Here is a 14942-nt window from a genome sequence, read left to right as displayed (position 1 = left end):
TGCTGGGATATTGCCAAAAGCGGCATAAAACCAAACTCACTAAGTTATATAGTCGTGATCTGCACGCCTCACGGACATGCTCTAAGCTCACACAACATGATGGGCATTATTACCCCTTGTAACCATAACCCGCGAGGCGCTAGAAGGTTATAGTTATATGACTTATCCCACCGGGTACCCATTTACTGCCCGGTGAACTGAGGTAAGTTTGAACAAACACGCTTGCCTAAGGTGAAACCACATGTATCACATGTGCTTCGTTGTGGGGCAGGACCGAAGCGCTTTGGGAGGAAATCTAAGAAATAAATAAAGGAACAGTGCCATGAAGTGGTGTTCCCTTATTTGTTTCCTTCGGTATATGATGAATATTATCTTTCTGCAGCCCTTCTATCTACCTACTGATGTTGGAATGCCACTCGGAATGTCGGAAGGCCCTGGCCACGTGGTCCTGGAGACACACTACAACAACCCCACACTTAAATCTGGTAGGTGTATCTGTATGGAGACACAGGCAAAACGTCAACTGCGGCAGAATGTGATCAAGTCCGACGCAGATGTGTTGGAGATTTTACGACCGCTTCTAGCATTGCTGATACCGCACTAGATGTTCCCTCAATACACAGTTCTAAATGTGTATTGTTTCTATCATGATTCAGGGGTCATCGACAGCTCCGGCATGCGCATCCACTACACGCCGACTTTACGACTTCACGACGCCGGGGTGCTGGAGACTGGGATCATGGTTGACAAATTCCAGATCGTTCCCCCAGAATACGAGTCCTTCAAATCCCGGGGGTACTGCAACATGGCGTGCATGGAAAAGGTAAAATATTTCTTGTTGCATTCCACACTCAATTCCCATGAATGTCTTAAGACAATATCAAATCTGAACCATTGTGTGTGTGTATACTGTGGTTCGTCTAAGTACAAAGCAGGATTTGAAACTGACAATCTGAGTTTGCACTGGTTTCCGTCCGATCCAGGCATCCGAGATAAATGGATGCAGTTTGTTTGCAACCCACAGACATAATAACATGTCATGTGTACAAGTATCACACCTGCCTGTCTGTTTCTTGTCTGTTGAATGCGACAAGAAATATGTCAACTATTTACCTAAGTGGAACCTCAAAATAGCGGTTTACTTTGTCAAAATAGAAATAAATGAAGATTAAATTTGTAAAATATAATACCTCGATATAGATGTTTGTTAAGTCCAAGCAGAAATGTATGAACGTTTATACTCCGGAAGTCCAGCCTCCGGTGTACCATAAAGCCCTGAGGGCATTCGTGCGAAACTATTTAATTCCGATATCTGGGAATTTGGGGTCCAGAATAATGAGGTTTCAGTGTGAAGGAAGACAGTGTAAATAGTCTTCAGTACTCAGTATGTATTAACGCGGAATAGCAAGGCGAGAAACATCCATAGCTTCAGTTGATCTCAATATACCGCAAATCTCTTGAATGAAAATGCTCATGAGCAGACTAACAAACCTGTGCTGGAGCGGAGAATGTGTAGTATATATCTATGTTGTTCACAGACACATCCAGACAGACAGTGTGTATGTACCTTTATATTTGATACCTCAAACTGTCATCCATTGGCCTTGTTTACAGACGCCGCCAGACCCACTCTGTGTATGTACCTGTTTATTTGATACCTCTAAATGTCGCCTGTTTGCCTTGTTTACAGACGTCGCCAGACCCACTCTGTGTATGTACCTCTATATTTGATACCTCTAAATGTCGCCTGTTTGCCTTGTTTACAGACGCCGCCAGACCTACTCTTTGTTTGCAGACGTCGCCAGACCCACTCTGTGTATGTACCTCTTTTTTTGATACCTCTAAATGTCATCCGGTTTGCTTTGTTTACAGACGCTGCCAGACCAACAGTGTATATGTATATCTCTATTTGATACCTCTAAATGTCCTTCAGGCCCTGACTCGGTCCACTGCCCCTGAGATGAACGTGTTCGCAGTGTTCCAACACACCCATCTTATTGGGAAGGGAATCAAGACCCGCCTTGTCAGGAACAACACTGAGATCGAACCCCTCATCGTGGACGACAACTACGACTTTGACTTCCAGGAAACCAGGCTGCTGGCTCACGAGAGGAAGTTACAAGTGGTAAGTCACGTGACATATCGGAGAGCACATTCCAATGTTCGATAGGGGCGTCCATAGAAGTAGATCCTTGGGATTCATTTATTACTATATAAGATAACTCAAATATACGACCAAGTCTAATTTTGGTCCAAGGCCTACTATTTTAAAGTTATCTTTAAATTACGTTTTCGGCACGGAGGCTAATGGAGGGCGAATCACTGAAAGACACATGCTTAAAGGTCACATGCAACACAAAACACAACTTTGCATATTCTGACACCTTTCGGTATGGACTTACAGTAATAAATAATCAAAATGCAAATTCAACTTATAAAGTTGAAAAATAACGCGATGAAAAAACCCCGCGAAATCAGAGTTCAAACGATTCACTAATGTCACCCCAGCGCTGGGGTGAAAAGTGGTTTTAACAGCTGTGCTGCGCTGCGCCCATAGCGCATGCGTAGTGATTAGGTTCGCGCGGCTTGAACCGGGAAGGCGACTCGTACAAACCAGGGATACTCTTATATAGTCTCCCTGTAAAAACACAGCAAGAGAAGCGTGCAAGGATTATCGCTGTGGTCGAAGTTGGAGAACAAAAGATGTTTCTTGTGATTACAAGCATCTTGGTCTGTAGTAATAAAAATACACTGGTCCCATACTTTTTCTTATATGGTTTCACATCCTCCTTTTGGGGGAAGATTTCCTTTTTGTTTGCAGATTTGCAAACCAGGTTTTCAAGAAAGTGTAACATTAGAAATACTAATTTGCTCAGCTTGAAAACTGAAATGTTTTAATACATGTCTATGGAAACATAGAAAAATATGTTGATTGTGATAAGCAGTCTCTGTCACAGACAAAACTCAGTGTCTGTTTTATTGACACCTATGTGTCTGCCTGCCTGTCTGCTAATGACGATATGCAATACACAACTTCAATCATTGACCACATGCAATTTGAACTTGAAACGTATCAGTATACACCATAAACAAAATACATTGATTTATGGCTCGTGCAGCTGAGTTCTGTCCCTGTCACATTATGTAATTACACAGACAGGCAGGTGTGATACTTGTACACATGACATGTTATTATGTCTGTGGGTTGCACGGACGGAAACCAGTGCAAAGTCAGATTGTCAGTTTCAAATCCTGCTTTGTACTTGGACGAACGACAGTTTCCAGTCACTCAGTAGTTCACCATCTCAGTATTTGTTGATTGGAGCGAACTTAAATGCAGAATAAATGAGCATGTATTTACAAAACCCAAAATCTCTATATACACACGGGCCGCCTCCGTGGTGTAGTGGTTAGAGCGTTCGATCCCCGACCGCGTCATACCAAAAGACGTTAAAATATGGTACTTGTTGGTCCCTGCCTGGCGCCCGGCAGTAATGGGTACAAGAAGGACTGGTCGGCTCGGAGTCAGTATAATGTGTCTGAGTGGGGTATTCATGCTTCACTGCGGCATGGTATCTCAGTGGGCTATCACTATAAAACCAGCTTCATCTGGGCTAGTACAAGCAGCCGCACATACACATACACACGCATGCACGTCGTCATATGAGCGAAATATTCTCAAGCACGACGTTAAACCGAATTTCACCTCACCTCACCTATATACACACACACAATGAACCATAAGCGTATCAAATACACAATGCCATTTTAGAAAGTAGTGTAATCCCAAATAGAGCATACTATGTTACATCAGCGTATGGGCAAATGAAAGTCTTCTTTACACTTGAGTGCACACCTACCCGCTCTGACTGGGTTCGGTCTCCCGGGTGCTTCGTTCGGAGGGAAGTAAACAAAATATTGCACTGTTTATTTGCGATTGTACGCTGATAGTTTTCAGAATCAGCAATGTATATTATATATTTGGCATGAATAAGTGATAATTGTGTTTTAATTATGTTTCATGTTTTGGTTGCATGTGACCTTTAATTTCCTGTTACGTGAGTGAGTGAGTTTAGTTTTACGCCGCGTTTATCAATATTCAAGCAACATCACGGCGAGGGACAGCAGAAATGGGCTTCACAATTGTACCCATATGGGGAATCGAATCCGGGTCTTCAGCGTGACGAGCGAACGCTTTAACCACTAGGCTACCCCACCGCCCCTCCTGTTACGAAATTTGTGATTTAACTTCAGTGTACATTCACTTTGCTCGTAAACTGGGGACATACATAGTAATTTTTCCAGGACAGTCTAGCTTTAATCACTGTAGAATTTGGGGTAAGAGTGAGTTATTATTATTATTTAACGTCACATCGGCAATATTTCAGCCATATCGTGATTGGGGTAAGAGAGACCCGGTAGTTAAAGCGCCACAATTAGCTATACATCATGTCTAGAATTACCCGAAAACCAATGATCGCCAGTTCTAATCCCAGGTCGACCTAATGTTGGTTTGTCGGTACCACACCCAACTTCGTTGTTTTCGCCGAAGTGGTAAACCTTGGAACCTGACTTTACCCGCACAAGAAGTTGCCACCTCCTCATCAGCTGAAATATTGTTTAAAGAGACAATGAAACAAACTCATTGTGGACTGTTTACTGTTACAGGGTGACGCCATCATCACCGAGTGCGACTACCGGTCAAAGGAGAAGGGCAAATTCACGCTTGTAAGTGTTGCCGTCATACTTTCTGATATACTGTGGACTAAATGTACTTATAGAATATGCAATAATTTAAGATACGCAAGACAATATTGCTATTGTATACGTGTTATTTCATTTTTTGTGCACGGCAGACATCAATTCCACTCACTCACTCACACCGAAACTCACACTTTCAAGCATTCCACTCTACCCACTCACAACCCAGTCGCCCACCACCCTTTCTGCATATCACGCACCAACTCACTCAAACACCCACCCAGCCGTCTGAAAAATCTTATCACGCACCCAATCAAACTGACTCAAACGCCCACCTACCACCCGTCACTCACTCAAAGTGATCCATTCCACCACTCTCGAAACAATCAACCAAACCGCACGTCCACTCACTCATCCACCCACCCGCTCACTCCTCACTAACGAACCCACCCATCCCCACACACACTCACTCAAAGTGATCCGTTCAACCACTCACGAACCAGACAACCCAACCGCACGTCCACTCACCCACTCACTCCCTCATTCACCCACCTTCTCACTCACTCACAGTGATCCGTTCAACCACTCACGAACCAGACAACCCAACCGCACGTCCACTCACCTACCTTCTCACTCACTCAAAGTGATCCGTTCAACCACTCACGAACCAGACAACCCAACCGCACGTCCACTCACTCATTCACCCACCTTCTCACTCACTCCAAAGTGATCCGTTCAACCACTCACGAACCAGACAACCCAACTGCGTCCACTCACCCTCACTCACTCAAAGTGGATCCGTTCAACCACTCAAGAACCAGACAACCACACGTTCCACTCACTCAAAGTGATCCGTTCAACCCGTCACGAACCAGACAACCCGCACGTCCACTCACTCCCTCATTCACCGACCTTCTCACTCACTCAAAGTGATCCGTTCAACCACTCACGAACCAGACAACCCAACCGCACGTCCACTCACCCACTCGCTCCCTTATTCACCCACCTTCTCACTCACTCAAAGTGATCCGTTCAACCCCTCACGAACCAGACAACCCGCACGTCCACTCACTCCCTCATTCACCCACCTTCTCACTCACTCAAAGTGATCCGTTCAACCACTCACGAACCAGACAGCCCGCACGTCCACTCCCCACTCCTCGCTCCCTTATTCACCCACCTTCTCACTCACTCAAAGTGATCCGTTCACCCCTCACAACCCAGTGATCCACTCACTCATTCTCACTCACTCAAAGTGATCCGTTCAACCACTAACGAACCAGACAGCCCGCACGTCCACTTACTCCATCACTCACTCCCTCATTCACTCACTCACTCACTGCGTATTGTAGGGTGGCGTGAGGACCAGTGATGAGATGTGTCTGTCGTTTCTCCTGTACTACCCCCGGAGCCCTATGGCCGACTGCATGAGCCTCCCTCTGTACGACAACTACATCAAGGACCCGAGAACCGAGAAGCACGCCCTGATCAATTACCTCCATACCCTTGACTGGAAGAACCAGACAGTTAGGGACGACTTCCAGAAGAAAACTGACGACTCCATCAACGTCATAGAATGCGTGGACTACGCAGGGTATCCAGCGGTAAGTTCCCCATTGCATAGATTTATGCTCATGATGCTGATCACTGGATTGTTTGGTCCAGACTCGATTATTTACTGATCGCCGTCAAATAGGTGGAATATTGCTGCGTGCGTTAAACAACATTCTACCATGAATCAAGAAAATACTAGATTCTGATTGGTTGTTCAGAAAAATCAGACGGCATCAATTGTGGATTGACGCTCATCTGATTGTAAGGCCGCTTCACCGCGCATTAACAAATCTTATTGTGAGAACTACTTCCGTTTGACCACAATGATGGCGGATCATAACAACAACTCCATGGATTTTGACGCTGACTTTCGAATTTTACACATAGGCAACTGGAAATTTTGGGATTAAAAATGCGTTGGATTTCATTGCGCTTCACTGCGCACGTATGAACACTGCCCCCACTACTTCAGCTTGACCACCAACATGACTAATATCAACACAACAGACGTGATGGAAATGCTGATGAAACATTTATTAAACTCGAAAAATACAGTTATATGATTCCCCGCGTTCGGTTCCAATTGAAATTTAGTCGCCATCAATTCAGTAAAGCATGTCTCTGATTTTCAAACACACTAGGTTTATCTCCTAAATGAAATGAAAATAACATTACTGGAGTTACAATTGACCATGCGCTAGCCGAAGGGAGCCCGATACTTCAGGCTGTCTTCCCACAAGTTCATCCCTTTATGCTGTCCACATCGGCGTTAAACCCAACTCACTCACTCACTGATTCACTTGTTCCCCAATGATATGTCGTTTCTATTCGCAGGCCTACAGCGCAAAGACTCACCCCGATCCCGTGACCACGCCCTACGTCAAACCCAAGAGCGACGTGTGCAGCGCCAAATAGGACGCCATGCTTCGAAATTTGTACTTTTTTAAATTAAAAAAGTTTTGTTGTTCACGAATAAATTTTAAAATGGTTTATTCCTCATTAGCTGCTTTCGATTGATCGTATTGTTGTTGTCATGGTGATGATTCAGGAAATGTTAGGGCCTGGGGTAGTCCAGTGGTTACATCTTTCTCGTCATGCCTAAAGCACCGGTTCGATTCCGTACAATATGTGATGTCCATTTCTGGTGTTCCTGGGATATTGCTAAAATCAGCATAAAGCAGTACTTACTGACTTACTCACTCACTCACCCACTCACTGCCCATTTCTGGTGTCCCCCGCCGTGATTTTGCTGGGATATTGCTAAAAGCGGCGTAAAACCATACTCACTCATTCACTCAAGAAAAACTGGTCACGACTGACTGACTGAGTTTGGTTTTACGCTGCTTTTAGCAATATTCCAGCAACATCACGGCGGGGGACACCAGAAATGGGCTTCACACATAACTGGTCACGAAGTTAGCTTAAAGTTTCACAAGCACACTGGGAAAAGGGAGGTCAGGTGGTTAAGAGCGCTAGCTGTCTTGTGGGTTCGAATCTCTTACCCTGATCTGATCCGTGGTCAGTCAGCGCTAAACTGGTTAACTTCAGTGGCGAAAGGACATTGGCCTCAGACACTGACCTGTCCGGGTGTTGCTGTATTATACTCTTCAAAAAAAGTAGGGGAACATTTTTAATTTACTAATGAAAAAACTGGGAGATATATCGGAGTCGCTCAATGTTGATATAATAATAATGAATGTCTTGAGAGTGCATCACCACTTGCACTTCCTTATAACCATAGTTGTTTGTACAGTAAGCGCTCTTGAAAGATGATTGGTGTATGACGTGAAATTTGCACGTGTACGATTTTCATTTTCAAACAGAAAATACCGGCTAGAAACAAACACTGTGTGCAAGATGATTGTCAAAATTAATGGTCTACAGTGATTTATCGACCTTCTTGAAAACAGTCAAAATCAAGAATGATACTCCAGCACGTGTGCGGGGCTACTGCGTTGTGCACGTGCATCCCATCCGTTGTGTTTAGGGGTGGTGATAAAGAGAAATGGTGGTGCGTTCATAAGATGTCGGTCTTTGAAAAGTTTGTTAACGCTTATACTTCCTATCCGAATTTAAAGGTCAGGTTCCGCTACTTTTTAAGAGTATATATTGGAGTATTGCTGGCGACACTGTAAAGAACCTGGGCACTGGGATTTCACTCCAAGATTCCGTCGGCGTGAGTTGACTGTCACGCCAGGTAACATAAATGTATTTATTACCCACGTGGTCAACGTATGGGTAGTCGCATACTAATCTCGTACGTCACACGTGTGTCGTATCGCGTTGACCTGTGTCGTAACGACTTGACTTGAGATTCTAACGATTTGATTGGATAACCGATGACCTCTCAATTAGGTCACATTCTGACGTAACTATTTTTTCATTCATAACAAACGCGTGGATCCATTCATTCTACAACTTAAATGCATTGTGGGAAATTAAACATTGCGAACGTTGCCGTGTCGCTGTTTAATTGTGAGTCGAACTGAGACATTATATCCGTCGAAAAACATAAACGCAATGTTTCCACCAGTGATGTTAGCCGAACGAAGCAACTGCAAACCAAGAAACGGGGTGCTACGGAGTAGTTTACTGTAGGAGGCTGTACGGGGCGATGACAACTGACATGCATCGTGACGTCGGTTACCAAGGCAGTGACGTCATTACAGTGTGACGTCATGCAAATATTGTACTACAGTACAAAACTCTTCCGCAACCTCTTTATGAAACCGGGTTCTGTTTGAAAGCAAAATATTAACAAGAATACGCTATTTTGTCAATTTAATGCATGTAAGACGTGGGTAATAAATAAAATACCACACTCGGTCTCATTACATACGAATTATACGAAACTCGTGACCTTCCTATGTTATCTGACCTCGCTTTCGCTCGGTCAGATAACATAGGAAGGACACTCGTTTCGTATAATTCGTATGTAATCAGACCTCGTGTAGTATTCTCTATATACACGGGGTCCTGGATGCTATCACCAGACTCCCCAGAGGGAGGCAAGCCCTGGGAGCTTCAGGGATCATATGTCCTGACAACTTGGACGAGGTACAAAACTGGGATAATATTAAGTCACCAAATCAAACGAGGTGACATGCACGGCGTACTTTGAACGCATGTTTTTTAAGGATCTTCTTCCCCACAAAATCTCTTCTTCCCGCCAAATGAGAAGGCACGCATGTTGCTTTATAAGATCCACCCCAAAAATCTAAAGGGGAGAGGAATTGTCACCGGTGTAGGTGGGTATGTGGACGCCACGCAAGACACGTTAAGTTGTAGTTAGACTCTGGGTAGGGGCGGGGTGGGATAGCATAATGGTAAAAGCGTCCGCTCGTCAGGCTGAAGACCCAGGTTCGATTCCACACATGGGCACAATGTGTGAAGCCCATTTCTGGTGTCCCCCGCCGTGATATTGCTGGAATATTGCTAAAAGAGGACTCGGAGTAAAACTCACTCAATTACTATACTCGTGGCAAACTTGATTGTTGAAATACATGAATATCTCAGCAACTCCACATTTTCTAGAGCAAATAGAGGTTCAAACTCGAAGGTATACTTGAAGGTATGCACACTCTTTATTACCACGCTGTGGAATGAGGATTTACATGTTTCCGTGTATCCAGTAGGCCGCTCTCACGTGTGTACTCGGGAGTCTTTAACAAAAAGATAAAATTGGATTAAAACTCCGAACAGAACTAGCAAGAACAAACATGTATTTCTTCTTTGGAACTGAAGTGATATAGTGAATGAGTGAGTTTAGTTTTACGCCGCACTCAGCAATATTCCAGCTATATGGCAGCGGTCTGTAAATAATCGAGTGTGGACCGGACAATCTAGTGATCAACATCATGTCATCAATCTTCGAAATCGGGATACGATGGCACCTGTCAACCAAGACAGCGAGTCAGACCACACGATCCCGTTAGTCGCCTCTTACGACAAGCTGTTGAAGCATGGGTTGCTGAAGATCAATTCTAACCCGGACCTTCACTTGTATGGTCGTAAGGTCTAAGTTTTTATGTTGCAACAATATAGGTATCTGACTGACCAGACGAATGGCCGATATAATTAACAACGAATATTGACAATAACTCTACCAAGTAACAACGTCATGAAAGTATTTCTTGAAAGTTTACCGTAACAACCATCCGTGAAGATCCAGGTGGGAACTGATCTTCAGCAACCTATGCTTGTAAGAGGCAGCTAATAGGATCGGGTAGTTGATGCACGTCACCGTATCTCAGTTATTTTACATTTAGGGCGGTGGGGTAGCCTAGTGGTTAATGCGTTGGCTCGTCTCGCCGAAGACCCGGGTACGATTTCCAACATGGGTACAATGTGTGAAGCCCATTTCTGGCGCCCCCCGAGATATTGCTGGAATATTGCTAAAAGCGGAGTAAAACCATACTCACTCACTCACTCACTGTTTTAGATCGGTGTTTGTGATGTCAATCACTGAATTGTCTGGTCCAGATCTGATTATCTACAGACTGCCGTCATATAGCTGGACTATTGATGATTGCGCAGTTAAACGACAAACAAACAAACAAACCTCAATAGCCGTCGTCGTCCTGTGTGGCGTTGAGGCGTGCAGCGAGGGAGTAGGCTTTCCATAAGTCGTATCGGACATTCCTTTGCTCTTCCTCGATCTTCATGACCTTGTTGATAATGTCATACAGGAGATCAAGCAACGCGCTGGTTCTGTTGCCTTGGAAACATAAATGACGTCATTCAGCGTCACGCCACAGTGTTTAGTTTGAAGTTTTATTCACTTGCAGTATGACCATTGACCAATGATACAGTTTTCATATACTACATGTGTTACAGGAGTGATTTGCGCAACTGCTTAGCTTTAACAATAAAAGTTGGTAGTTGCTTAATGGTATGTGGGTTACATGAAGCCATTAAAACATCAAATTTGTGCCTGGTTGGGAACTGACAATATCTCTTGGGAATTAATTCAGCACTTAAATTATTATTAAAATTGCATATTAAAATAAAGTGATATTCATCTTCTAGAATTACATTTACATACATTACATATTCGGTCATTTCTAGGTTGCTTATTATGTCTACCAGTTTCAATTCTCAGACGACTAGAGCAACATCGCAAGCGGGCCATTGCATATCTAAACTTATCACATGTGAAAGTGGTATATCTACAATTCTGTTGAAAAACCTTGTTTATACATATAATGCAATACAAACAGCTTTAGGACAGTGTTTAGTAGTTACGTACAGTTAAGTAAGTGAGTGAAAGAGATTTACGCCGCTTTTAGCAATATTCCAGCAATATCACGGCAGGGACACCAGAAATGAGCCTCACACAATATGCCCGTGTGGACCAGTAGGCTGCCCGACCTCCCCTACATACAGTTAAAAGGTATTAAGTTTACTAATAACGTGAAGGCCGGCCGACAGGTGAATGATATCACTGTCTTGACACTCTTAAATCAAGGAATAAATATTTTCATCAAATCCTGGACAAGTTGGTTTCTTGGCAGGGCTAGACCACCATTGAGTAAAATCGGTATCGGTTCGTAACGTTTCTGCAAGGTTGAACATGCAAACATACACAAATGGCTGAAACGACATCTAGGTAAGCAATTTCCGGTTTCTGACACTTTATACGTTTTTTTAATTGTTATTTTAAGATTGTAATGTTCTGTAATATATATTCAAGATGACATCTAAAACAGGTGAAATATGAGTGAATATTGTTTTTACAAACAAACTTTATTAATTGTGTCGATATTCAGTGTCTTACTTGGTGTCGGCGCGCACGTCGGTAGCACGGTATAGGCGGTGGAGATGTCGTAGCTGGCGCAGCGACAGCATCCCAGGAAGTCGATGCTTTGGTTGTAGTAGCAGTTGTCACAGGAGTCGTTGGCACAAGGGTTGGCGTGGCCGACCAGCACCTCATAGTCGAGTTCGAATCCAGTTACCCCGGCGTTAGGGTCCACGTGGTATCGGAGCTTGAGGTCAGAGTCATACCCGACGTTCACTGTGAGGGAGAAGTTATAAATATAGTGGAACACGTGGCTACTGACGTTCTAGTCTATTATATGTTGTGAGGACCACATATTTGGCCTTACATTTTCCGTCAAGTCTTAAATAGCCCCGGACTTAAGTATATATCCACTGCTGTACACCGATATAGGAATCTACACCAAAACATCGCATCATAATACAATAAAGAAGTTCAAAAGAAAGTACACACCTGATTCTTTGGTAAAATATTCTTTAAAACAGCATTAATATTTAAAAAGTGTTTTGATTCTGCCTTGTCACAAACACTGTGCAAGTGTTTCCAAAAAACACAGATATTGTACCCAATTACAACATTGCTAGCAAAATATTTATGGTTTTATTGGGAATAGTCCCAAAACACCAGGTGTGTACTTTCTTATGTACGTCAGCATAGTATCCTACCTTGCTTTGTTTGTTGTTTAACGCCGCACTCAGCAATATTCCAGCTATATGGTGGCTGTCTGTAAATAATCGATTCTGGACCAGACAATCCAGTGATCAACATCATGAGCATCGATCAAAATGGGGATACGATGACATGTGTCAACCAAGTCAGCGAGCCTGACCACCCCATCCCGTTATTTGCCTTTTACGACAAGCATGGTTGCTGAAAACCAATTCTTCACGGGGATTGCCTTTCTTAAGAAAGAAACGACATAGTTATCGGATGGTGACGTATTTCATATTTGTATCATAGTTGTGTTCTCCGACCCATTGTTTGCAGTGTTGCGGTACCGCTTTCATCAAGTTTCCAAGAGGGTCTTATTTCTAACCCGGCTGCTTATTTGAACATAAAACCCAAGCCCACTGTGTATTTTTGTTAATACGAACTGACTGGATTTCTGATCGAATTAGATTTCATAAACTTCAACTGATTGCAGAAAGTTGCCCAACCGCTGTAGGTGTGGTTCAAATCCACGTAGGAGAAGTCGCACAGCCTACGGACGTCCACCTCGCCGTTCAAGAATTCCAGGTAGCCACATCCGCACGTGGTGTTACATCCTTCCAGGTCCAGGCGAAGAAACCTAAACAAACATTGAACTATGACAAAAGGGAGAAAGTTACTATGAAGGACTGAGGTTAGTGAGGGCCTGTAGAAAGTCAGTGAGTTGAGTTTTACGCCGCACTCAGCAATATCCCAGCTGTATGGCGGCGGTCTGTAAATAATCGTGTCTGGACCAGACAATCTAGTGATCAACAGCATGAGCATCGATCTGCGTAATTGGGAACCGATGACATGTGTCAACCAAGCCAGCGAGCCTGACCACCCGATCCCGTTAGTCGCTTCTCACGACAAGCATGGGTTGCCGAAGATCAATTCTAACCCGGACCTTCACGGGCCCGGAGGAACTCGAGTTATAGGATTTCACTATATATGTGTTGTGAGGGCCTTGGAGGACTCCGAGTTCAACATGCAGATGATTCTGAATTGTTTTTAGATGGTACAGAAACATGTCTTTATGCTGCCATTGATACAATTATACCTTAAAGAAGAGTGAGTGAGTGAGTTTAGTTTTACGCCGCACTCAGCAATATCCCAGCTGTATGGCGGCGGTCTGTAAATAATCGTGTCTGGGCCAGACAATCCAGTGATCAACAGCATCATCATCGATTTACGCAATACGATACGGATGCAATGTCATGTCAGCGAGCCTGACCACCCGATCCCGTTAGTTGTCTCTTACAAGCATGGGTTACTGAAGATCAATTCTAATCCGGATCTTCACGGGTTCGTCCCAGATGAAACGTTCATGCACGTAAGGTACTGTAAGTCGAGCACAGACAAAACTCTAAAAAGCAATAGTCCTAATTTGTGTGATAATCTAACAGCGGATATCTCGACGTACGTTTAGTTTAGTGATTCTGAAAAAAAATACAAAGTATGTATCATTCAAATATAAACATATATGAAAGATTCATATATTCGTGTTGTGAAGGCCAGTGAACTTCCTGCTACAGGGTTTCAGTGTAATGGTTTAATGATGGTCTCAAAGACTTGGCGTTACAGGGTACGGATGTTGTGAAGCTATACCTGATGTTGACAGTCCAGGGACCGTGGTAGTAGGAGATGTTGGGCATCTTGATGGTGTAGTAGCAGTCGCTCTCGTTGACGTAGGTGCTGTTGTCCAGGAGGTTGGAGATGACGCCGTCTTGTTTCTTGTTGTTATCGTAGACCCTGCTGCAAGCTGAGACAACCAATACAGTTTCGTTAAGATCGTTTAATGACACTCTTTACCAAGAAGATTGATCGGTTATGAAAATGAGTCGGCGGCGTGGCCCAGTGGTCAAGGCGTTCGTTAATCACGTTGAAGATGTGGTTCAGTTCCCAATATTGGTACAATGGGTCCAGCATATTTCTTATGCCCGCCATGATATTGCAGGAACAATATTTTACAATTTGTAAAAGCGGCATAAATTCATACCCAAATCAACACTTTAAAATATTTCTCTCTATTTTATTCTCTATCTCAAGGGCTAGCATGTCGGTAACCCGACAATAACTCCGATCCTAGATCCATCCACGGTGGTAAGGGGGCGGTGGGGTAGCCCAGTGGTGAAAGCGTTCATTCGTCACGCCGAAGTCACGGGTTCGATTCCCCACATGGGTACAATATGTGAAGCCCATTTCTGGTGTCCCCCGCCGTGAT

The 14942-nt window shown here is 43.8% G+C and overlaps 1 protein-coding gene and 1 long non-coding RNA gene across 2 annotated transcripts in view; one reads left to right on the top strand and one right to left on the bottom strand.

Moving 5' to 3' along the window:
• Positions 1-7251, top strand: part of LOC124286860 — a 54855-nt gene extending 47604 nt beyond the window's left edge. Inside the window, 6 exon segments of the mRNA XM_046723305.1 lie at positions 383-485; positions 657-823; positions 1934-2125; positions 4669-4728; positions 6054-6305; positions 7090-7251. Of these exon segments, the coding sequence (XP_046579261.1) occupies positions 383-485; positions 657-823; positions 1934-2125; positions 4669-4728; positions 6054-6305; positions 7090-7170 (855 nt within the window). The 3' untranslated portion in view covers positions 7171-7251.
• Positions 7252-9823: 2572 nt separating this feature from the next.
• On the bottom strand, positions 9824-10966 carry LOC124286878. The gene is made up of 2 exons (XR_006901139.1): positions 10817-10966; positions 9824-9917 (listed from the first exon to the last, which is right to left on the bottom strand). It is a non-coding gene; the product is annotated as an uncharacterized LOC124286878 (long non-coding RNA).
• Positions 10967-14942: the final 3976 nt, after the last annotated feature.

The sequence above is a fragment of the Haliotis rubra genome, unplaced genomic scaffold (genome assembly GCF_003918875.1).
Source record: "Haliotis rubra isolate DU_JTF1 unplaced genomic scaffold, ASM391887v1 Scf394, whole genome shotgun sequence".
NCBI lineage: Eukaryota > Metazoa > Mollusca > Gastropoda > Lepetellida > Haliotidae > Haliotis > Haliotis rubra.
This window is presented reverse-complemented; position numbering and strand designations above follow the sequence as displayed.